At 34.2% G+C, this 24,988-nt stretch overlaps 1 protein-coding gene across 1 annotated transcript; it reads right to left on the bottom strand.

The window, feature by feature from the left end:
• Nucleotides 1-132: 132 nt before the first annotated feature.
• Nucleotides 133-23,207, bottom strand: LOC142221306 (uncharacterized). Its single transcript, XM_075290984.1, has 10 exons — nt 23,040-23,207; nt 15,837-15,958; nt 15,461-15,779; nt 15,249-15,399; nt 13,998-15,190; nt 3,605-3,615; nt 3,103-3,370; nt 2,727-2,877; nt 1,931-2,667; nt 133-823 (listed from the first exon to the last, which is right to left on the bottom strand). The coding sequence occupies exons 2-10, from the start codon at nt 15,881-15,883 to the stop codon at nt 338-340; spliced, it is 3,363 nt and encodes a 1,120-aa protein (XP_075147099.1). The 5' UTR covers nt 15,884-15,958; nt 23,040-23,207; the 3' UTR covers nt 133-337.
• Nucleotides 23,208-24,988: the final 1,781 nt, after the last annotated feature.

Raw genomic sequence — 24,988 nt, 5'->3', positions numbered from 1 at the left:
AAATAGAAAATAGACGCGTCTTTCATTTAGACTCCATTGTAATACGAGTGGTGAATTTCTCTCTTTTCAATGAGTGCTGCCCAATTCTATTTTTGGTTCAGTGGCAAGTGACCACTTTTTAAAGCCGACACGTTTTATATTATTTTTTATTTATTGTATTGTTTTTTTAATTAATTTTAATTCAGCATTTCTAAAATAAATTGATCAAAATGTTTCGCAATCAATATACAATTTTAATATTTAGATAATAAATATAAACAAGCATTTTATATCAAATTAAATATCTCCAGTTTGCTTTAAAAGTAAATTCACGTTTTTCTTTCAAAACTATTCCATTTCATCCATTCAATTTGCCATTAACATCCTCCTGCTCGTACAGACTATCCCACACCTTTAACTTTTGCATCTCCGGCAAATCCATCACCTTCAATTCCTTGCTGATATTTAAACATTTGAGATTGCCATCTGTCTGTTGCTTTATTACCGGTAACCAAGGGGCATTGAGTTCTTCCCGAAAACTACCATTGGGGTTTGATTGCAAAGCAAAGGAATACCATATGTCAACCATGCGTTCAATGGTTTTGTATTCATCTGTCTCTGGAGATAGTTTCCATGAGAAATTGCCATAGAACAGATACGAATGATCATCGACATGGGCCACGCCACGCATCTCTTTGCCACAGTATTTGATGCGTTGATGATTGAAATCTGGTGAATCGAAATCAAATCGATACAGGTAGGTATCGGCCATGGGTGTACCAGGTTTCGTGCGTACTTTCAGCAAGCGTAGAATTGGATGCCAAAACACTTTATGGGAGGCATACTAAGGTGGAGAAGACGAAAACAAAAAGTAGTGAATAAATACTCATAAAAGAAAGAGGAGAACAATATTTATGAGATAAATGTAAATATGTATTTTATATTTAACGAAAAATTTTTAAAATATATAAAAACACGAAAACCACAAGTCTGCACCCAGTGAAGGAATATGATCACCTCAAACATGTTTCGAGAGCAAAATGTTATTTTTGGACGGAGAACATGTAACATGTTTGCGGCAACCATGTTATTTTCTCAAAAAGCATATGTCTGACTTCGGCAACCATATATATGTTTGCCGAGAAAACAACATTCTTGCGACAAAAATGTTCCATGGTCACCGTCCAAAAATAAGATTTTGCTCTCGTAACATGGTTGCGTGTGGTAGAACACTCTTTGTATGGTAGCCCAAATCAGGAAAAATTAAATCCCTGTGATCTTAGAAAAAAGAAGTTCTACAAAAGGCATATGTATCTCATTTATCATTTAGTAAACTTATTATGCCTTTAGATATTGTAATCACTATATTAAGGGCAAGTGAGCTAGGTGAGAAAAAGAGAACAATCCAATACTCAATATTATTTCACGAAGAACATAAAACATGTTTGTCTCACTTATATTATTTACTTGGGATTTATGCATTTTATTTCGGCAAGCATGTATATTTTTAGCGAACAAAAAATAAATAAAATTCGAGTATGTAATTTCTATAAGAAGTTAGTTTATAAAACCCCCTAATGAATCATTTGCCCACGCCAGATTTATACTGAAACCTATGGAAATTCGTTATAGCCTGTGATGAAATGCATAGATAGATTGGTAACTGGCATTTTCTTTTCAATAATTGAATAGTATCAATTTCCTTCTTCTTCTTCTTGTTCAATAAGCGCATATGAAAATTATAATGATATTTAGAGGAAACAATACTTTTGCGACCAAATTTTCCATATTCCCGGTGAAAAGTTACATAATGCTCTTGAAACACGTATGAGCAGACCATATTCCTTATCTGCATGATAAATTTAGTTAGTCTTCTTTTATTTCTACCTTGAGTTTTTTAAGATTTTTTTTTTTGTTTTTTGAAGTCAATAAAAATCAATTCCCCACTTACCTCACAATATTTCATAATATTTGCCATGACAGCCTTTTCATTGCCAAAATGTGTGTATTTGATTTTCTTGCCCAACTCAGTTTGTAAACCGGATGGATATTTCAATTTCAAACTCAATGGCAGACAGTGCTGGGGATTATCTTCCAATTCGGTCAACAGAAATGGTGCCATATGGACACGGGCAAACATTAAGAGACCTTCAAATGATGTTCCACTCATCAAAACAGGAATTTCATTACCCCAGGTTTCGCCCACCAAATATTCTGGATGTTTGGGAATCAAACATGTATCTGTGGGATATGGCTCTATCGAAGGTCCATAGGTAAATAGGCAATCATTGAGGTTTTCTTCTTTTGTATTTAAATAGGGTTTTAGTAGATTTTCTGCAGGCTGTTGTTGCAGATATGCGAATATTGATTTTTCATCATCGGCAGCATTGTCATAACCACAAGCTTTGGCCAAACGATAGGGTAAGTTCTCCAAAGGTGAATGGGCCCAAGGACAGAGAATATTGCCAGACACTAAAATGGCTTTGTGGAAAAGACCTTTGGCCAAGGGGCTGCACATGAGATAGTGAACAGAGGCGGCACCAGCACTTTCGCCACTTAGTGTAATATTATTGGGGTCACCATTGAAATTGCTGATATTCTGTTTTAGCCATTGCAAAGCCATTAATTGGTCCTTTAGACCATTATTACCGGGAGCTTTCAGATCGGGAGTTTTAAATTGCAGAAATCCTAGAAATTAATTATTTTCTTTAGAAATATAATTTCGTATAGCCTCTTAAATCACATACCAAAAGGTCCCAAACGATAGCCCACAGTAACAAAGATCAGATCCTTCATCATCAGATAATCAGCAGCATGTAAAGCTTTGGTAGGGTCACCCTTTTCAAAACCTCCACCAAAGAGAAAAATAATGACTGGCAAAGGTTTATTAGAATTTAACTGAAAAAAGAAAACACAAAAGAGTATATATTACTTTTAATACAAGATAGAGGGAGAGCAATTTAAAAGAGATATTATTATATTCTCTCAGTTTAAAGCAAAATGACTGTATCTTCCTCTCTTTACTAAATAATTATAAGGCTCTCTTAGCATTCTCTTAAAAAGAGATAATCTGTTGTGATCTCTTGGCCACAAGATTATGCTATGGTGTGGTGGTCTACAAACCTGTTTGGCATAAATGTTCAAATATAAACAATCTTCGCTGCCTTCAATTTGATTATTCATTGGATTAGTTTGCATTGGTTTTGACGCTGGCTGTGTGCAATCCAAAATGTCCGTCCATGGCTTCTTTGGTTGGGGCGGAAGAAAGCGTAAATTTCCTACGGGAACTTCAGCAAAAGGAATTTTCTCGAAGCTATAGAATTCATGGCCATAAATGCCTTGACATTTCTGTCCCTTTACGCTACCCAGACTTGTATCTATTACTAAAGTGCTAGAAATTTAAAGACTTTGGTATAGTTGTCACTTTTTAGTTAAATAGTTTTTGCACTTACTCAGCTGACATTTCTCGTACAAATTATTTATTTGCCAACGTAATGAATCAGTTATTCACTTTTATTCACTTAAAAGTTTTTTTCTTGGCTTGGTAGGTTTGGCGAACGAACCCTTGCCTTCGAATTATCGTTGTAAGGGTTAATTATGAGTTTCGGTCCGTTTTGTGACCAACCTGCTTGCAATCTAAATAAAAAATACGAGAATAATTGACAACAATAAAAACTGTTGTATAAAGATATACCATTATCGTTGGTGTACTTGCTTACAGATATTATCGGCTGTCCCAATGGGTTTACGCTCAGAGTTTGTTTTTATTCAACTACGCTCTCTCCATAGCTGTTGCATTTGAATGGAAGTGTTGGCAAGACAACACTAGTTGTACAATTGTACCAATTGGTAAAAAAATGTACATAACAGATATAAGAAATTCAGAAAAAAAAGAATTTTTTCATATAGACAATTTTTGTTCAAAATTACCATATCGGTTTACTAAGCATTCTTGTATCCACTTTTTATATTGACGACCACATGTTGCCATCTCTGGTGAATCGATATAACCCAATAAAAATCAGTAATGACAGGCTAATACATAATCACTTGTACCTTTATATGTCCACACAGAAAAGGATTATGATCACCCCAAACATGTTCAGGGTTGGCCTGTCGTAAACTGTGACTTTTGTGACATCTAAAAAAAAAAATAATAAAAATTTTGAATTAAAGAAATTGTGAATATTTTTAAACCCTCCATCATAGGATGGGGGTATATTAACTTTGTCATTCCGTTTGTAACACATCGAAATATTGCTCTAAGACCCCATAAAGTATATATATTCTGGGTCGTGGTGAAATTCTGAGTCGATCTAAGCATGTCCGTCCGTCCGTCTGTTGAAATCACGCTAACTTCCGAACGAAACAAGCTATCGACTTGAAACTTGGCACAAGTAGTTGTTATCGATGTAGGTCGGATGGTATTGAAAATGGGCCATATCGGTCCACTTTTACGTATAGCCTCCATATAAACCGATCCCCAGATTTGGCTTGCGGAGCCTCAAAGAGAAGAAAATTTCATCCGATCCGGCTGAAATTTGGTACATGGTGTTGGTATATGGTCTCTAACAATCATGCAAAAATTGGTCCACATCGGTTCATAATTATATATAGCCCCCATATAAACCGATCCCCAGATTTGGCTTGCGGAGCCTCAAAGAGAAGCAAATTTCATCCGATCCGGCTGAAATTTGGTACATGATGTTGGTATATGGTCTCTAACAATCATGCAAAAATTGGTCCACATCGGTCCATAATTATATATAGACCCCATATAAACCGATATCCAGATTTGGCTTGCGAAGCCTCAAAGAGAAGCAAATTGCATCCGATCCGGCTGAAATTTGGTACATGGTATTGGTATATGGTATCTAACAACCGTGCAAAAATTGCTCCACATCGGTCCATAATTATATATAGCGCCCACATAAACCGATCCCCAGATTTGGGTTGCGGAGCCTCAAAGAGAAGCGAATTCATCCGATCCGCCTGAAATTTGGTACATGATATTGGTATATGACCCCTAACAACCATGCAAAAATTGGTCCACATCGGTTCATAATTAATAGCCCCCGTATAAACCAATCCCCAGATTTGGCTTGCGAAGTCTCCAAGAGAATCAAATTTCATCCAATCCGGTGGTAATTTGGAACGTGGTGTGAGTATATGATCTTTAACAACCGTGCCAGAATTGGTCCATATGTGTACATAATTATATATAGCCCCCATATAAAACGTTCTCCAGATTTGACCTCCGGAGCCTCTTGGAGGAGCAAAATTCATCCGATCCGGTTCAAATTAGGAACGTGGTGTTAGTATATGGTCGCTAACAACCATACCAAAATTGGTCCAATCACACAAAAATTGGTCCATATCGGTTCATAATCATGGTTGCCACTCGAGCCAAAAATAATCTACCAAGATTTTGTTTCTATAGAAAATTTTGCCAAAAGTTTATTTCTATAGAAAATTTTGTTAAAATTTTATTTCTGTAGAAATTTTTGTCAAAATTTTTATTTCTATAGAAAATTTTGTGAAAATTTTATTTCTATAGAAAATTTTGTTAAAATTTTATTTCTGTACAAAATTTTGTCAAAATTTTATGTCTACTTTGTCAAACTGAATTATATACGTATTGGATCGATCTTTTTTGATTTAATATATACCACGTATGGACTTACATAAAATTTAGAAGATGGTGTTTGGAGGTTTTAAGATACCTTGCCATCGGCAAGCGTTGCCGCAACTTAAGTTATTCGATTGTGGATGGCAGTGTTTAGAAGAAGTTTCTACGCAATCCATGATGGAGGGTACATAAGCTTCGGCCTGGCCGAACTTACGGCCGTATATACTTGTTTAATTTAATTTAGTTAGGCTCCCCGATAAAAGGCATGCAAAAATGCTTTATATTGTATTTATTCAAAACTCTACTAGTTTTACATCTCTCATTCGCAACTTCAAACTTTTCTGTGTTTGCGTGTCCATAAAGTCCACCCAAGCCTTAGTTGCATCAGCGAATGATTAGATACAATTTTTTAAATTTTAATTAGTATGGAAATTGGCTCTAATAAGCAAAAAAAAAAAGATTTTATAAAATTCTCTCTAAACATAAATTCACTTATGCAAGATTTAAGTAGTTTTCCTTCCTTCCAGTTTCTGCACAAAATGTAAAAAGAAAAGATGAGCGAATATCGACCGTCTCGTTTACTACGCCATCAAGTAGTTCATAGTAATTTTGGCTTGGAGTCTCCAATTGAAATAACTCTATTCTCAAGTTGTTTTTTTTTTTAATACGTTAATAACTTTATGAACATTCCTGAGAATTGCAATTTCTTCGCACATATCATGGATATCATTCGCTTCCCAGCTGAAGGGATTGAAGTATTTTGAGTTGGCGACGTTTGCTACTTTCTCTACATTTATGTGAATGTATGTTTACGACGTTTACAACTTTGTGACAGTCGCAAACCTAAAGGGTGGTTAAATTGTAAGGGTCGATGTTGAATGTGAACCACACCTAAACGCCAAGTTTTTTCCGAATTTTATTTGACATTTCTCTATTTCTGATTTACTCAATTTGAACCATGGAGAGATACACAATCCAACATTGTGTTAAAACCACACCTAAACGCCAAGTTTTTTCCGAATTTTATTTGACATTTCTCTATTTCTGATTTACTCAATTTGAACCATGGAGAGATACACAATCCAACATTGTGTTAAATGGTTCCAAGAAATGGCAACTGTGGATGATCAATTTTCGATGAAAATCATCTTCAGTGATGAGGCACATTTTCACCTCAGTGGATTCGTCAATAAACGGAATTGCCGCATTTGGGCGAATGAGAATCCAAGAGTGATGGTCGAAAAACCAATGCACCCACAAAGAGTGACTGCTTGGTGCGGTTTATGGGCTGGCGGCATCATCGGGCAGTATTTTTTCCAAAATGAGGCCGGTCAGGCAGTTACTGTGAATGGTGTTCGCTATAGTGAGATGATAACGAACTTTTTATGGCCCGAATTGGAAGATATGGATGTGGACGATATGTGGTTTCAGCAGGACGGTGCCACTTGCCACACAGCTAACGAAACAATGGCTCTTTTGCGCAACAAATTCAATGGCCGTGTTATCTCACGTAATGGCGATGTCAATTGGCCGCCAAGATCATGTGATTTGACACCGTTGGACTTTTTTCTTTAGGGTTATTTGAAAGAAAAGGTGTACGTCTATAAGCCAGCACCAATTCAAGAGCTAAAGGATGAGATAATTCGGCACATTAACGGCATAGAACCTCCATTATGCCTCAGCGTCATCGAAAATTGGGACCATCGGATGAAGGTGTACCACCGAGGTCGCGGCGCCCATTTGGCCGATATTTTGTATAGTTTGTATTTTATTCTAAATCAACATCGGCCCTTGAAATTTTAACCACCCTTTAGAAAAGCTTGATAGAGACCATCTCTGGTGACCATGGGACATTTTCGTTTTCTCGGCAAACATATAAAGGGTGATTCTTTTGAGGTTAGGATTTTCATGCATTAGTATTTGACAGATCACGTGGGATTTCAGACATGGTGTCAAAGAGAAAGATGCTCAGTATGCTTTGACATTTCATCATGAATAGACTTACTAACGAGCAACGCTTGCAAATCATTGAATTTTATTACCAAAATCAGTGGCAGAAAATCCGCTTTTTTATCGACAAATTTTGTTCAGCGATGAGGCTCATTTCTGGTTGAATGGCTACGTAAATAAGCAAAATTGCCGCATTTGGAGTGAAGAGCAACCAGAAGCCGTTCAAGAACTGCCCATGCATCCCGAAAAATGCACTGTTTGGTGTGGTTTGTACGCTGGTGGAATCATTGGACCGTATTTTTTCAAAGATGCTGTTGGACGCAACGTTACGGTGAATGGCGATCGCTATCGTTCGATGCTAACAAACTTTTTGTTGCCAAAAATGGAAGAACTGAACTTGGTTGACATGTGGTTTCAACAAGATGGCGCTACATGCCACACAGCTCGCGATTCTATGGCCATTTTGAGGGAAAACTTCGGAGAACAATTCTTCTCAAGAAATGGACCGGTAAGTTGGCCACCAAGATCATGCGATTTGACGCCTTTAGACTATTTTTTGTGGGGCTACGTCAAGTCTAAAGTCTACAGAAATAAGCCAGCAACTATTCCAGCTTTGGAAGACAACATTTCCGAAGAAATTCGGGCTATTCCGGCCGAAATGCTCGAAAAAGTTGCCCAAAATTGGACTTTCCGAATGGACCACCTAAGACGCAGCCGCGGTCAACATTTAAATGAAATTATCTTCAAAAAGTAAATGTCATGGACCAATCTAACGTTTCAAATAAAGAACCGATGAGATTTTGCAAATTTTATGCGTTTTTTTTTTAAAAAGTTATCAAGCTCTTAACAAATCACCCTTTACATGGTTGCCGAAATCTCATACTTAATTTTTGAGACATTAACATGGTTGCCACATGATATATAATCTTCATTATACACTGCGCCACACTGTGGAACAGGGTATTATAAGTTAGTGCATATGTTTGCAACACCCAGAAGGAGACGAGATAGACACATGGTGTCTTTGGCAAAAATGCTCAGGGTGGGCTTCTGAGTCGATAAGCCATGTCCGTCTGTCCGTGAATACATTTTTGTAATCAAAGTCTAGGTCGCAGTTTTAGTCCAATCCACTTCAAATTTACCACAAGTATGTGTCTTGGCTCAGAATAGATCCTTATTGATTTTGGAAGAAATCGGTTAAGATTTAGATATAGCTCCCACATATATAATTCGCCCGATATGTACTTATATGGCCCCAGAGGCCAGAGTTTTACCCTAATTTGCTTAAAATTTTGCACTAGGAGTACAATTAGTAGTGTAGTCAAGCGTGCCAAATTTTTATTGAAATCGGTTCAGATTTAGATATAGCTCCCATATATATCTTTCGCCCGATATGGACTAATACGGTCCCAGAAGCCAGAGTTTTACCCCAATTTGGTTGAAATTTTGCACTAGGAGTACAATTAGTAGTGTAGTCAAGTGTGTCAAATTTTATTGAAATCGGTTCAGATTTAGATATAGCTCCCATATATATCGTTCGCCCGATATGGACTAATACGGTCCCAGAAGCCAGAGTTTTACCCCAATTTGGTTGAAATTTTACACTAGGAGTACAATTAGTAGTGTAGTCAAGTGTGTCAAATTTGATTGAAATCGGTTCAGATTTAGATATAGCTCCCATATATATCGTTCGCCCGATTTACACTCATATAACCACAGTTGCCAATCTTTTACTCCGATTTAATTGAAATTTTGCACATGGAGTAGAATTAGCATTGTAGCTATGCGTGCCAAATTTGGTTGAAATCGGTTCAGATTTAGATATATCTCCCATATATAGCTTTCGCCCGATTTACTCTCATATGACCACAGAAGCCAATTTTTAACTCTGATTTAGTTGAAATTTTGCACAGGGAGTAGAATTAGCATTGTTGCAATGCGTACCAAATTTGGTTGAAATAGGTTCAGATTTAGATATAGCTCCCATATATATGTTTTTCTGATTTCGACAAAAATGGTCAAAATACCAACATTTTCCTTGTAAAATCGCCACTGCTTAGTCGAAAAGTTGTAAAAATGACGCTAATTTTCCTAAACTTCTAATACATATATATAGAGCGATAAATCATAAATAGACTTTTTCGAAGTTTCCTTAAAATTGCTTCAGATTTAAACGTTTCCCATATTTTTTTTACTAACATTGTGTTCCACCCTAGTGCATTAGACGACTTAAATTTTGAGTCTATAGATTTTGTAGAAGTCTTTCAAATTCTGTCCAGATCAAGTGACATTTAAAAGTATGTATTTGGGACAAACCTTTATGTTATATATAGCTCCCAACACATTTGACGGATGTGATATAGTATCGAAAATTTAGATCTACAAAGTGGTGCAGGGTATAATATAGTCGGCCCCGCCCGACTTTAGACTTTCCTTACTTGTTCAAAAATAAAATTTTGCTCTTGAAAGATGGTTGGAATTATCATATGCCAGTCTGGGTGTACTAAGGTACATTAAATATACTTTCTATAATGACGTCTACATCATTGATAATATTTATTTTAGTTTACAAAAATTAGTTTGTTCCGATTTCTCTTCACTTTGTACATCTAATTTAATAATAGTATAATGTAATACGTGTAGTATAATCGCCAACTATGGTATTTTTCTGTGGAGTATTTATTGCTAATAAAAATGCATAAAACTATTGTGTCATCACCAGCAATGTAATTATATTGAAACAAAATGCTCTCTGCTTTCCCTCTCTCACGCTTCTTGCTTTGTAGGGTTCTTGCATAGGTATTTTGTTTCCACACAACACTGTGTATCAGGGATGGAAAATCCTATATAGGAAAAAGTACTTCTCACAAAATTTTTTAATACAAAAAAAAACATACATCAGATAGAAACGAATTCTAAAAAATGTTTATTTGTATGAATACTCAAAAAAAAAAAAAATATTTTGTATTCATGACTACAAATATTATTAGATTTTAGTAAATAGTTTGTTTCGTATTAAGGTAAAAAGTGTTACGCTCTTGGTAGAATTTTGGGCAAATAACTTTCTCGATTAATCAGGTAATTTTATATAGCTATAGAAGTGTGCACGTGAGTAATATTTTTCTCATGCTCACTCACACCCACAATGTAATCCACATTGTGAGATTTCCACAAAGCGTTGTTAAAAGTAGGAAAATTTAATGCCCTTCTGTACTTTTTAACTACAATTCACGTAATTACACCCTCTCATAGAAGAAAAAATGAACTAAAAGTAAAGAAGAAAATCATTGGCGCCAAATCAAGACGAGTTTAACCATAGAGTAGTTCATTCTTACTATTGTTTGGGAATTGTCTTATGCTTTAGTTCATATTGAACTTATGTGTATGCTTATTGAACTTTATACCCAGTTTTAGTTTATAAAATGTCTGAGGCATAATAAAAAGGGGAAAATTTCATTTGGCTGCGAAAAAAAACTTTTCAAGACTCACACTCACAATAAGAAATGTCACGACTCATGAAAACTTGTCCCATTCAAAAAAAGTGTATGATCACGCATACTCATGCTTCTGCCATTGACATGACTTACGCGAGAATCGTGATAATTTCATGTCACGTGCACACCTCTATCACATTATTGGCCAGTGTTAAAAGGTACTGAAAAAAGTACTGTAGAACTATATTTTCCATCCCTGATGTGTATTTGTTCCGCATTCAAGCAATTGTATCTCATATGTATAACTGGCATTCTCTTCCCTCTGAGAGAGCATTAGTTTGCATTTGTTGACATCATTATTTTGTTTTTGTTTTCGATGCGGTGGAAAATTTACGCATTGTTGTTGTTCTTATATGTTTTAGTTTTTATGAATGTATCTTTTTCGTAAACAATAACAGCTGTTTGCCGTTTAGTTCACTCTGATGGTAGCATGCGTGGTGTATGTAAACCGGTTAAAGAGACATTATGTTTGACGTTTGTATTTATTCATTAAAAAAGCACCGGTAACCGGTGTCGATGTTGTTCATATTTTTGCTAAGTAATTAAAATTCAAAAACAAGTTATTTAGATGTACGTCAGATAATTCCTACATAAACATCAGAAAGCTGTTGGTTGGATGGGACCTCGTTTGCTTACTTGTATAGCAGTTATTGAAGATTTTTAAGGGCAATCCTAATGAGTGTCTTTATCACACTCATAGCCACAATTGGTACCAAAACTGTACAGAACAAATATGACCGAAATATTTCCAATTAAAAAGTTGATTGAAGTTGAAGTTTTGTTTTAATCAAGATAGAGACATTAAGTTTATTAAATCAATGACTGAACATTTTTAATTAAAAAATTATTTGATACAATTAATTTTTTAATCAAACTCGGAAGACTAAGTCAGTTAAAAAAGTCATGCAAATTGTATTAATTTTTAATTAAAAATTAATTTAAAACAACCAACTTATTAATCGAATTAAAAATACATAAAAAATACATTAATAAACATCAATTAAATTTTTAATTGAATCAATTAAAAAATTAATTGAAATTTGCCAATGAAGTCAATTAATTTTTTATTCAAGTATTTTTTTGTATGTCCAACTAAAACTGTGATTGATACAATCATTTTCGTGATTGTAGACATTTCAATTAAAAAATTAATTCTATCAATTAATTTTGTGATTAATTCAGTTTTTTTTTTCGTGGTAGATTTTGTACTGTTTGGTAGATTGGTAGAATTCTTGATGTTTTGTTGGATTCTGCAAAATATTCCTTTTCGACTAAGAGTAACTTCACAAATTTTCTATAGAAATAAAATTTTGACAAAATTTTCTATAGAAATAAAATTTTCACAAAATAGTCTATAGAAATAAAATTTTGATAAAATTTTCTATAGAAATAAAATTTTGACAAAATTTTCTATAGAAATAAAATTTTGACAAAATTTTGAAAAAAATTTCTATACAAAGAAAATTTTTGTTTTCGTTATTTGTCGTTTTTTTTGTTAAAGTTTATTTTATTGTAACTACTACATAAATCGGACTTAAACTCTAAATCGGAATACAGTAAATTAAAAGTTTATTTACAAAAAATTCAGCTCGAGAGTGAGTGAGTCATATATTTGTTGGAAATTTTCGTTATATTATTTTCTTCTCTTTGTTTTATACTCGGTGATATTTAAGAAAATTTAAATTTATTGCAAAAATTTTCTAAAACAAAGGATTTATATATATATATATATATATATATATATATATATATATATATATATATATATATATATATATATATATATATATATATATATATATATATATATATATATATATAAATCCTTTGTTTTAGAAAATTTTTGCAATAAATTTAAATTTTCTTAAATATCACCGAGTATAAAACAAAGAGAAGAAAATAATATAACGAAAATTTCCAACAAATATATGACTCACTCACTCTCGAGCTGAATTTTTTGTAAATAAACTTTTAATTTACTGTATTCCGATTTAGAGTTTAAGTCCGATTTATGTAGTAGTTACAATAAAATAAACTTTAACAAAAAAAAAAAAACGACAAATAACGAAAACAAAAATTTTCTTTGTATAGAAATTTTTTTCAAAATTTTATCTCAATATAAAATTTTGTCAAAATTTTATTTCTATAGAAAATTTTGTCAAAATTTTATTTCTATTGAAAATTTTATTTCTATAGAAAATTTTGTCAAAATTTTATTTCTATAGAAAATTTGTGAAGTTACTCTTAGTCGAAAAGGAATATTTTGCAGAATCCAACAAAACATCAAGAATTCTACCAATCTACCAAACAGTACAAAATCTACCACGGACAAAATATATATATATATATATATATATATATATATATATATATATATATATATATATATATATATATATATATATATATATATATATATATATATATATATATATATATATATATCATCTCAAAAGAACTTCTAGTGAAGCGAAAATTATGTGGATCTCTAAAAGATAATTTGTTATTGTACACTAAAAATAATTCCATGTTTTCTTGCTGAGAGTCTATATGGAATTTTATAGTATATGAATTCAAAGTTAATTGATTAGAAAGAAACTGTATTGCACTTCCCCATAAGGTAAGGAGATTAAGGCTATAGTCACACTACGCAAATATTTGACCAAAATGAGTGTCAAACATTTTCCACAAGCATTTTCAAATTATCTGCATATCGGTTTTGGAAAATTATTCTACCCTGTTTTAATTATCCAATATGAGCTAAAAATGTTTGGTGGTTTGGCTGTAGCGACGAATTCTAAATATTTTGATTTCTGTCAAATATTTGCCCAGTGTGACCATAACCTGAGGCGATTTTTCTGGAAAACTTATTGTTAAATTATTAAGATTGCGCTAAGACTTCATCACTTCGATGGCTTTGTTTGTTTTCTTTTAATTGAATATTAAATTAATTCCTCTTTTTTATAGAACTCATCCCAAACTTTAAGTTTTCCATATTCTGGCAGCTCTTTGTTCTCCACATTGTCATTTATCCACAAAACTTTCGTTGAGTCATTCAGATCCGTAAGCGGATCCCATACAACCGGCTCTATTTCTTGGCAATTGGGATTTGAGGTCAAGGCAAAATTATACCACATACTGATCATACGCTGCATGCATTTATACTCCCTGGTGTTTGTAGAAAGCTTTTCGGTCAGCACGCTGTAGAATAAATAAGGTAGGTCATCAGAATGGCACACACCCCGTGCGGTACGACCACAATTCAGAGTGCGATAATAATTGAAAAATTCTGAATTGAAATCGAATTTGTAACAGTAGATAGGCGATTGAGAGGCATATTCCAAACGTGCTCTTATTGTCCTTATCATAGGATGCCAAAATGTTCTGTGGCCCATGAGTTCCAAATATTGGTTAAAGTGTTCCGAGGCATTGGGTTGTTTGCCTTCAAAATAGATTTGCTTGAGGCATAACCCCATTGTTTTGAGGTCATCTTCATTGCGCAAAGCTTTGACATCATCGGGCAAGAGATTGATGCAATCATTCAATTCATTGATCCTAAAAGGAAATTTACGAGTCACATTGTAGAAGAGTAAACCTTCATCGGAAGTACATCCCATAATAAGAGGAATGTTATTGGACCATGCATTGGCCAAGAGATCTTTGTAAGGTCTATCAATGAGACATTCATCTGTGACATAAGGTTCCACAACGGGACTAAAGAAAAATATTAAATTATTGAAATGTTGATCTTTGGTGATTAGAGTTAGATCTCGTAGTATCAAATCCGTGGTAGATTTCATCATCAAAAATTCATAGACACTTTGATCATTATTCTCTCCCTTATAGCCCAAGTGACAGGCAAATTTATAGCCCCAATCATGATGGCTGGTATAGGTCCAGGGACAAAGTACTGAACCCGATTGGATAATGGCCTTATGGAATAGATCTTTGGTCTGGGGACTTAACATCAAAAAATGTGTAGATGCTCCACCAGCACTTTCTCCAAAGACGGTGATATTGTTAGGATCTCCATTGAAATACTGAATATTGTCTTTGACCCAACGTAAAGCTAAGACTTGATCTTTTAGGCCAGCATTACCGGGAATTCTCAACTCGGGATCATTGAAGCAAAGAAAACCTACAACAACACACAGAATTATTACGAAGGCTTGGGAGAAGACTACCAAATGACTCACCAAATATTCCCAGGCGATAATTAAAGGTAATCAAAATCACATCACGCTGCATAAAATAATCTGGGCTATATAAATCCCTTGTGGCTTCGCCTATCTGGAATCCTCCTCCATATATCCATACCATAACTGGCAAAGGTTTTGAGCTATGCAACTGAAATTAAAGAAATCTTTAAAGAAAAACATCAGTGCCCAACCCTATATGGATACATTACCCTCTTAGCATAGACATTCAAATACAAACAATCTTCCATTCCTTCTTTCCATTTGGAGAGGTAATTGAATTGTGAAGGCTTGGGCTTACATTTGGTACAGTCCAAAACCTCATGCCATGGCTCAGGTGATTGAGGCGCTTTAAATCTTAGTTCCCCCAAAGGAGGTTTGGCATAGGGTATACCCTCAAAGGCATAATATTTACCATGCTCCCTATAAACATTTCGACGTTGTCTTCCTTTAACTGCACCCTTTGGTGTATTCACTATCTCATATTCTTTGGTAGATGTCCGGCATTGTTCATATCTGTGGGCTATGAATCTTGTGCGAGTGATGATAATTAGCTTTGCCTTATGTCTGTTACTCCGTCATACTTACTTTCCACCCATTCGTATATTTTCCATAAAATCTAGGTAGACCTCCATATTGATGTTTTAGTTAAACTGCTTCGCTATGAAATAATTTGGCAGTCTGCTATTCAATTTTCAATAGCTTATGATCTAAAATGAAAGCAAATACAATTCTACTATAAATCAATGATAGAGGATTATGGTTGTGTAAGTTAATCCATATGGAGCCGATGTTAGATAAAAGAAGGCGTATTAAATACCTACACTGAAAAAAAAATATTGGCTTAATAGGGAAGATTTACGCAACTTAAAATTTAAATACATGCCATTTACACACTATTAAGGACAAATTACTTTGAAAGTATGAAATTTTTATTAAAATGAAGTTTGTAATTTTAGCTTCAAAAAATTTTTTTCATTAAATTTAGAACACAAATTTTGGAAATTTGCATCCCTCTGTTGAAGCCGGAGATCTTTGAAGTAAAGCAAATTTTCCTTAAAGTAGAAATTTTCCTTAAGTTAAACCAACTGACCTTTACCATCGTTAGATTTAAGATAAAATCACTTATTTTAAGGATTTGCATTTTTTGTTTAAAGTTTTTCTTGGACTTAAGAAAATGCTTTTTACTTTGAATTATATGTTATAATTTTGATTTTTATACCCTCCACCATAGGATGGGGGTATATTGAAAAAGTTAATTTCCGTTTGTAACACATCGAAATATTGCTCTAAGACCCCATAAAGTATATATATTTTGGGTCGTAGTGAAATTCTGAGTCGATCTGAGTATGTCCGTTCGTCCGTCTGTTGAAATCACGCTAACATTCCGAACGAAACAAGCTATCGACTTGAAACTTGGCACAAGTAGTTGTTATTGATTTAGGTCAGATGGTATTGCAAATGGGCCATATCGGTCCACTTTTACGTATAGCCCCCATATAAACGGACCCCCAAATTTGGTTTGCGGGGACTCTAAGAGAGCAAATTTCATCTGATCCGGCTGAAATTTGGTACATGGTGTCAGCATATGATCTCTAACAACAATGCAAAAATTGGTCCACATCGGTGCTTAATTATATATAGCCCCCATATAAACCGATCCCCCGATTTGGCTTGCGGAGCCTCTAAGAGAAGCAAATTTCATCCGACTTGGATGCAATTTGGTACATGGTGTAAGTAAAGGGTGATACGGTCAAATTTGGTCAATATAAACTTGACGTATTTCTTTCAATTTTGCATTTAAAAAACCGGAACACCCCTCATTTTGAATGTATGTGTGTGTAGAATATTGCTCCTATTTTGATTTTGGCATTCACTCTTCAGTTGTCAAAATGCCGTCCAAGCAAGAAGAGCAGCGTATGAAAAATTTTGCTCGCGCATCTCGTAAATCCGAGCTACTCGCACGAGCTACTCGCACGCAAAGCAAAATCGCTAAAAGTTGCCAAATCAACCGTTACAAATGTAATTAAAGTGTTTGGGGAACGTTTGTCGACAGCCAGGAAGTCTGGATTTGGGGGAAATCGAAAACCGGAGGCCACTGAGATGACAAAGAGAGTTGCCGGTAGTTTCAAGCGAAACCCTAACCTCTCTTTCCGAGATGCCGCAAATAAGCTGGATGTATCGTCTACAACCGTGCATCGAGCCAAAAAACGAGCCGGACTATCGACTTACAAGAAGGTAGTGACTCCAAATCGCGATGATAAACAAAATACGACGACCACAGCGCGATCCCGGAGGCTGTACACGACGATGCTGACGAAGTTTGACTGCGTGGTAATGGGCGACGAAACCTACGTCAAAGCCGACTACAAGCAGCTTCCGGGACAAGAGTTTTATACGGCAAAAGGAAGGGGAAAGGTAACAGATATTTTCAAGCACATAAAACTGTCAAAGTTCGCAAAGAAATATCTGGTTTGGCAAGCCATCTGTACCTGTGGCTTGAAAAGCAGCATTTTCATAGCTTCCGGGACTTGCCATTACGGTAAAAAGGCCATGGAGTGGTACGCCGCCAACAAAGTGCAGGTGGTTCCCAAGGACAACAACCCTCCCAACACGCCAGAGCTCCGCCCAATTGAGAAATACTGGGCAATTGTTAAGCGGAACCTAAAGAAGACCAAAAAAACTGCTAAGGACGAGCAGCAGTTCAAGGCAAACTGGCTTTCTGCGGCGAAGATGGTAGACAAGGTGGCTGTACAAAATCTGATGACAGGTGTCAAGCGTGAGGCCCGGCAATTCGGATTTGGAAAAGCGAAAACCTAAGTGAATATTTTCCCTTGACCAAATTTTGACCGTATCACCCTTTATATGGTCTCTAACAACTATGCAAAAATTGGTCCACATCGGTCAATAATTATATATAGCCCCAATATAAACCAATCCCCCGATTTGGCTCGCGGAGCCTCTAAGAGAAGCAAATTTCATCCGATGCGTCTGAAATTTGGTACATGGTGTTAGTATATGGTCTCTAACATTCATGCAAAAATTGGTCCACATCGGTCCATAATTATATATAGCCCCCATCATTAGCGTAGCTAGACAATTTTCCTAGGGGGGGGGGGGGGCTGTAGCCCCCCTAGCTAAAACTTTATAGACTGAACTTATAGGTTCAACTAATGTTTTATTTCATAAAATTGAATAAAAAATAGACATCAAAATAACTCGAGAATCAATTTATAATAAAGCAACTAAAAGTACCCTACGGGAAATTGGTGCAAATTGCCACTGACGGACCTATCACAGAACTGGTACCTGCGCTCCAGTTAGTTGCAATTTTCACATTTACCCCCATTTTCATGAAACTCCGTTAGTGCTCCGTTAGTTAACGAACTTTTAAACCGTACCATGGATATATCTGTCATCTTGCGTATATATTCCACATGCCAGTTAGAAATTTAACTGCTGAAAGATCGCCAGTTACAGTTAACCGGAGAGAAGATATTTGCAATTTAATTTCTATTAACTGGCAGTTAAAGCCTAACGGAGCTACAAGAAAATGGCCGTTAGTGAAATAAAATTATCAGAATAACCTTTTGTTCGACATATTTCAAAAAAAAATTTTTTTCATTTCGGGTTCGATTAGGAGCCCAAATTGAAAGCGATTTCTAAGAGTTTGTCCGAGACTGGTTCTTGAGGACCTGTTTATGGGTTGCTCCTGCTAAATTGTCCCAGGACGTGTTCTTTGGGGTGAGTCCAAGACGCGTCCTAAAATGTAAGTTTACTCCGTCAATGACAAACCCATGTTAAGGTGGACGGTCCCTCCATACGTTTTGATCAGAACTGGGACTGGTCCATACACACCAGGGACTAGTCCTGTACCAGTTCTGTGGTTGATCCATTTCCCGTAGGGTAGTTCCACACTTTTCCCAGCAAAAAATTGAGAGTTGTTCTAAAGGCACAACTTTAAAAGCACTTCCAAAAATGTCCTCACAAAGAAGTTAAATATTTTAACTACACAAGGAAGTTTTTTTACTTCATTTTTTTATATTTTAATGCGTAATTTTTTGTTTTCTTTTTTCAAATAGTTTAAAAAAAGAGTAAGAATAAATAAAATGGTACAAATTATTCAAATTTTGCCTCAAAAATGCTAAATCCATTATAGAAAAATCGATAATATTTGAAAAAACGTTTCAAACAAGCGTTAGAATGCATTAAAAATCATAAAAAAGTATAAAAATTATATGTTTGGGAAAATATCACAAAATTTTTTATTCACATTCAAAACACTGAATTCAGATCACACCTTAAGAAGTGATGCAAATTCATTGCAACGGTTGTTGAAACGGTGGACATTCGTTCTATGACAAGTTCATATTACATTCATCGCTTCTCCGTCAATTTTGTACCACTTCCAGACCCAAAAAGAACTTTTTCACTTCCTTTTTGGCGACGCTTTTTTGCCGCATTATTAAGATATTAATTTATGAAAGAATAGTTTTAATATCAATTACTATTTTTTATTCAACTAAATCATAAGTTCAACCACAGCTTTATTTCATAAATATCAGACTTCTACCACAACCCAAGTAATTCGATTGTGCATGAAAGTCCTTGTGCGTTGTACGAGTACATACTTGTTCAATTTTTATAAAAATGTAAAATCGTAAATAGGTTTTCAAATTCTGGGGGGTGGGCTAACATTTTTCTGGGGGGGTCTAAGCCCCCTCCCAGAGGCCTTCCTACGCTTATGGTCCCCATATAAACCGATCACCAGATTTGAACTCCGGAGCCTCTTGGAAGACCAAAATTCATCTGATTCAGTTGAAATTTGGTACGTGGTGTTAATAAATGGCCTCAAAAACCCATGCAAAAATTGGTCCACATCGGTCCATAATTATATATAGCCCCCATATAAACCGATCGCCAGATTTGACCTCCGGAGCCCCTTGGAGGAACAAAATTCATCCGAATCGGTTGAAATTTGGTACGTGATGTTAGTATATGGTATCGAAAAAAACATGCAGGAATTGGTTCATATCAGTCCATTATTATATATAGCCCCCATATAAACCGATCCCCAGATTTGACCTCCGGTGCCTTTTGGAGAAGCAAAATTCATCCGATCTGGTTGCAATGTGGTACGTGGTGGTAGTGTATGATATTTAACAGCCATGCCAAAAGTGGTCCTATTGATTCATTTAAATCCACAATCATATATAGCCCCCATATAAACCGATCCCGAGATTTGGTTTTGGAGCCTCTTGGAGGAGCAAATTTCATCCGAGTCAGTTGAAATTTGGTACATTGTGCTATTATATGGCCGTTAAAAACCATGCCAAACTAGGTCCATATCGGTCTATAGTTATATATAGCCCTCTGATAAATCAAGTTCATAATTCTATGTAGCCCCATATAAGCTACCCCCATATTTCAATTATGGCTCTCTACCACGTATGGACTAAGTCACAATTTAAAAACCGATGTTAAGAAGCTTTAAGATACCACAAACCAAGTAATTCGATTGTGGATGACAGTCTTTCGTAGAAGTTTCTACGCAATCCGTGGTGGAGGGTACATAAGATTCGGCCTGGCCGAACTTACGGCCGTATATACTTGTTTTAACTGACATTCGTTGGTACATGAATATCTTTTTTAATATATTCCAAAAAAAGAAAAGAATGAAAACCCGATGAATGACATCTGTATCCTAATTTTAATTTATCTGATCTGAGATTTAAAGACACAGAGATCCCTAAAAATTGCTTTATTTTAAAGAAGACACATATTTGGCTCGGAATTAATAGAAAATCCTTAAGGAGAGGTCAAAATCTTTGGATTCAAGTAAACTTTTTTTGAGTGTACAGTGTTGTTCAAAACATTAGCAACTAAGTCTACTAGGAACTTAATCTGAGTAAATCTTCCATAATAAGAATTTTATGGTTTATATCTCACTTAAAAAGTGGAGTGGTATTTTTAAACTTTTATTGGATAAATTAATGGGCTGGTATAAAATTTTGTTATTTCCCGAAACGAATTTTGAGTATTTCACCATGACCCCAAAATATGTACCAAAAACTGTTTGGCTGGTTCCAAAGTGTTTTGTCTATTGATTCCTAGGCAAATAAGTGTAGAATTGAAGTAAGATTTATTTCAAGACTCAACTCTCTTTTAAATTTGAGTTCTCCGTACATGATACTAGGAAACAAATTTTAATTAAAAATTTTTAATTTTTTTTTCAATTTTATAAACATCAATTCATTGTATCAATTAATTTTTTAAATGGATAAAATTTTTAAATGAATTATACGATAATTTCAGTAAATGGAGAAATTTGACATACAAATTATTCGGATCAATTTATTTCATGGTGGAAGGAAAAAATAATTTTGCTGTGTACTTTATTACAAATGAGAATTTCGTTTAGCTAAATTTTTGTTCTTTGACTACACTCAAAAAAAAAAGTTTACTTGGATCCAAAGATTTTGACCTTCCCTTAGGGATTTTGGTATTGATTCCGAGCCAAAGGTGCGGCTTCTTTAAAATAAAGAATTTTTTAGCGACCTATCTGGCTTTAAATCTAGGACCAATAAAATTAAAATTAGGATACAGATCTCACTTATCAAATTTTCATTTTCTTTTAGCGGTTTATTAACAAAGGTACTCACGTAGAAACAAATTCCACTTTAAAAATCCAAATTGTAACGGATACTTCAAAGTAAAAAGTTATTTTTTGTTTTTAATTCCAAAAAACTTTAAACCAAAGGCGCTAAATCCTGAAAATAAGTCTTAGCCTATATTTGAAGCGTTTTTATCTTAAATCTAAAGTTTCAATATTTCAGTTAATTTAAGGACAATTTCTTTAAATCAAAAATATGTTTCTTTACATTAAGGAAAATTAGCCTTAGATCAAAGACATGCGACTTTAACGGAGGGATGCAAAATTTACAAAATTTTGGTCCTAAATTTAATGAAACAAATTTTTGAAGGAAAGTTTATAAACTTTATTTTAATTAAAATTTCATTATTTTAAAGGAATTTGTCCTCAATATTTTGTAAATTTCGCATCCTAAAATTTAGTTTGTGTAATATTTAATAGCACGTAAATATTTTTTCAGTGTACGAAGAATCAAAACGACTCCCCGTCATACGCAAAATTGAAATAAGTTTTGATTTTGATTCATAATTTTAATTTACTCTCATATACTAAAATAAAATACCATTTAAATTTGGATAAAATCACAATAGTAACCATTTCATTTTGATTCATAATTTTAATTTACTGTCATATACTAAAATAAAATACCATTTAAATTTGGATAAAATCACAATAGTAACCATTTCATTTAATTTTATTTCTTTTCATATGTAACTAAACCTTACAAAGGCCTTATACGGTTACTTAAAACAACATTTTAAAAGCTATTCAAACAATTCTCTTACTTCTAACATTAAAATACTAACAATAATACAACAGCAACAACAGGATACTACTCTATTTAGAAGAATTTGCTACACGATAGTCATTATCGGACCACCCTTGTGTATGAATTGTTCACATTAATCTTTACGAATTTTATCACAAAACATTTGGTTTATCATTCGAAGAAGACCCTGATCATGCACAAGTAAACAATAGTCCAAAGCACAGTAGGCACTTTTACAAATTACTTTTTAAAACGATTTTAAGCACTTATAAATTTCTTTTTTAATTTAAATTATTTCATTTTCATAGGTGACATCAGCGGCATGATTTTATTTTTAGTTTCACACACCTTTGTAATATTATCCATATACCTTTTTATTATTAATTTCACAGGGAATATGTTTTGTTGTAGTAAAATTTTCTATACGCGGAATTTCAAATATTTGCTCAATATGATTATTTTCTCTACATTACTTTTAAAATTTTGTTTCAGTTCACTGAAATGAAAGTGATTAAGATGTGCTGTCTACAGTATGAACAATTTTCAAATACTAAAGATTTTCTACGCATTTCAGACAAATTTGTGGGTAATTTGCTGGATCTACCATAACCTTATCTCAGAGTGAGAATAATAGTGTTTATTCTTGAATTATTGGGTCAAAATTCTGTCGCAGTATTCGCTGTAGCATCATCCGTAGCAAATATCGCATGCATTTTGCACTCAAGATATTACTATAAAACATTAAGTATACACATATATTTTCAGCTAAAAAGCAAACTAGAATAACAAAAGATTTAAAGTTTTAAAAAAACAAAAATATAAAAAATAAAATAATAATTAAAAAAAAAAACAAATAATTAAGAAATATAAACATCAATGTGAATTCATGATTTAATTCATTTACTACAATTTCGACAAAACATTAATAACATTGATTATCTTTTTATTTAAACAAAATATTTTGTATTTTATTCTTCTTCCCATTTTACCTAAACTTATGAAATTAAACAAAATAAATAATAATGTATAATGTAAACTTTGAACATTGAGTATCGCTAAGAATGTTTTCTCTTGAGTTTGTTTCGTTTTTCTTTTTTCGAAATTATTAATGGCTGTGCTTCCCCATGAAAACAATGAGAGTTTGTTTTAATATTGTGGATCTTTGCCCCTCATTTGTTATTAGTTCACAAATAAAATATGTTTAAGTTTTATAGAAATGCAAGTAGTAAGTTTTTGTTTGGAATATCCGCTTATAAAAAATGGGAGTAAAAAAATTATTGTTAACTTTCTCTTTATGTAATTTGAAAAATATTTTAAAATATAAAATTCATTGTAAAAACATCAAGGATTTGATTAGAACTTGGTCCTATTTTATAAGCAATTTTATGTGCGCCCGAGAGGATTGTAAGCGAAATTCTATTATAGGGTGTCTAAGACATACCCCCTCCAACTTCCTCTCTGCTTACGTGCCTGGATTACAACATCGGCACATTTGTATACCCTACGCCACACTGTGGAACAGGGTATTATAAGTTAGTGCATATGTTTGCAACACCCAGAAGGAGACGAGATAGACACATGGTGTCTTTGGCAAGAATGCTCAGGGTGGGCTCCTGAATCGATATAGCCATGTCCGTCCATCCGTCAACACATTTTTGTAATCAAAGTCTAGGTCGCATTTTTCGTCCAATCGACTTCAAATTTGGCACAATTATGTGTTTTGGCTCAGAATAGATCCCTATTGATTTTGGAAGAAATCGGTTCAGATTTAGATATAGCTCCCATATATATATTTCGCCCGATATGGACTGATATGGCCCTAGAAGCCAGAGTTTTACCCTAATTTCCTTAAAATTTTGCTCCCATATATATATTTCGCCCGATATGGACTGATATGGCCCTAGAAGCCAGAGTTTTACTCTAATTTCCTTAAAATTTTGCACAAAAAGAGCAATTAGTACTATAGTCAAGCGTGCCAAATTTTATTGAAATCGGTTCAGATTTAGATATAGCTCCCTTATATATCTTTCGCCCGATATGGACTAATACGGTCCCAGAAGGTAGAGTTTTACCCCAATTTGGTTGATATTTTGCACTAGGAGTATAATTAGTAGTGTAGTCGAGTGTGCCAAATTTTATTGAAATCGGTTCAGATTTAGATATAGCTCCCATATATAGCTTTCTCCCGATTTACACTCATATGACCACAGAGGCCAATTTTTTGCTCCGATTTAGTTGAAATTTTGCACAGGGTGTAGAATTAGCATTGTAGCTATGCGTGCCAAATTTGGTTGAAATCGGTTCAGATTTAGATATAGC

The sequence above is a fragment of the Haematobia irritans genome, chromosome 1, assembly GCF_050003625.1.
Source record: "Haematobia irritans isolate KBUSLIRL chromosome 1, ASM5000362v1, whole genome shotgun sequence".
Taxonomy (NCBI): domain Eukaryota; kingdom Metazoa; phylum Arthropoda; class Insecta; order Diptera; family Muscidae; genus Haematobia; species Haematobia irritans.
Note: the sequence above shows the minus strand (reverse complement) of the source record. Positions and strands in the feature narration are given on the sequence as shown.

Bases quoted from the DNA above. Each gene is read 5' to 3' on its own strand.
- LOC142221306 (XM_075290984.1), bottom strand. From the start codon at position 15,883: ATGGAGGTCTACCTAGATTTTATGGAAAATATACGAATGGGTGGAAA. The intron at 15,400-15,460 runs GTAATGTATCCA...CTTTAATTTCAG, and splicing joins TGAATGTCTATGCTAAGAGG to TTGCATAGCTCAAAACCTTT. The intron at 2,668-2,726 runs GTATGTGATTTA...ATTAATTTCTAG, and splicing joins CTATCGTTTGGGACCTTTTG to GATTTCTGCAATTTAAAACT.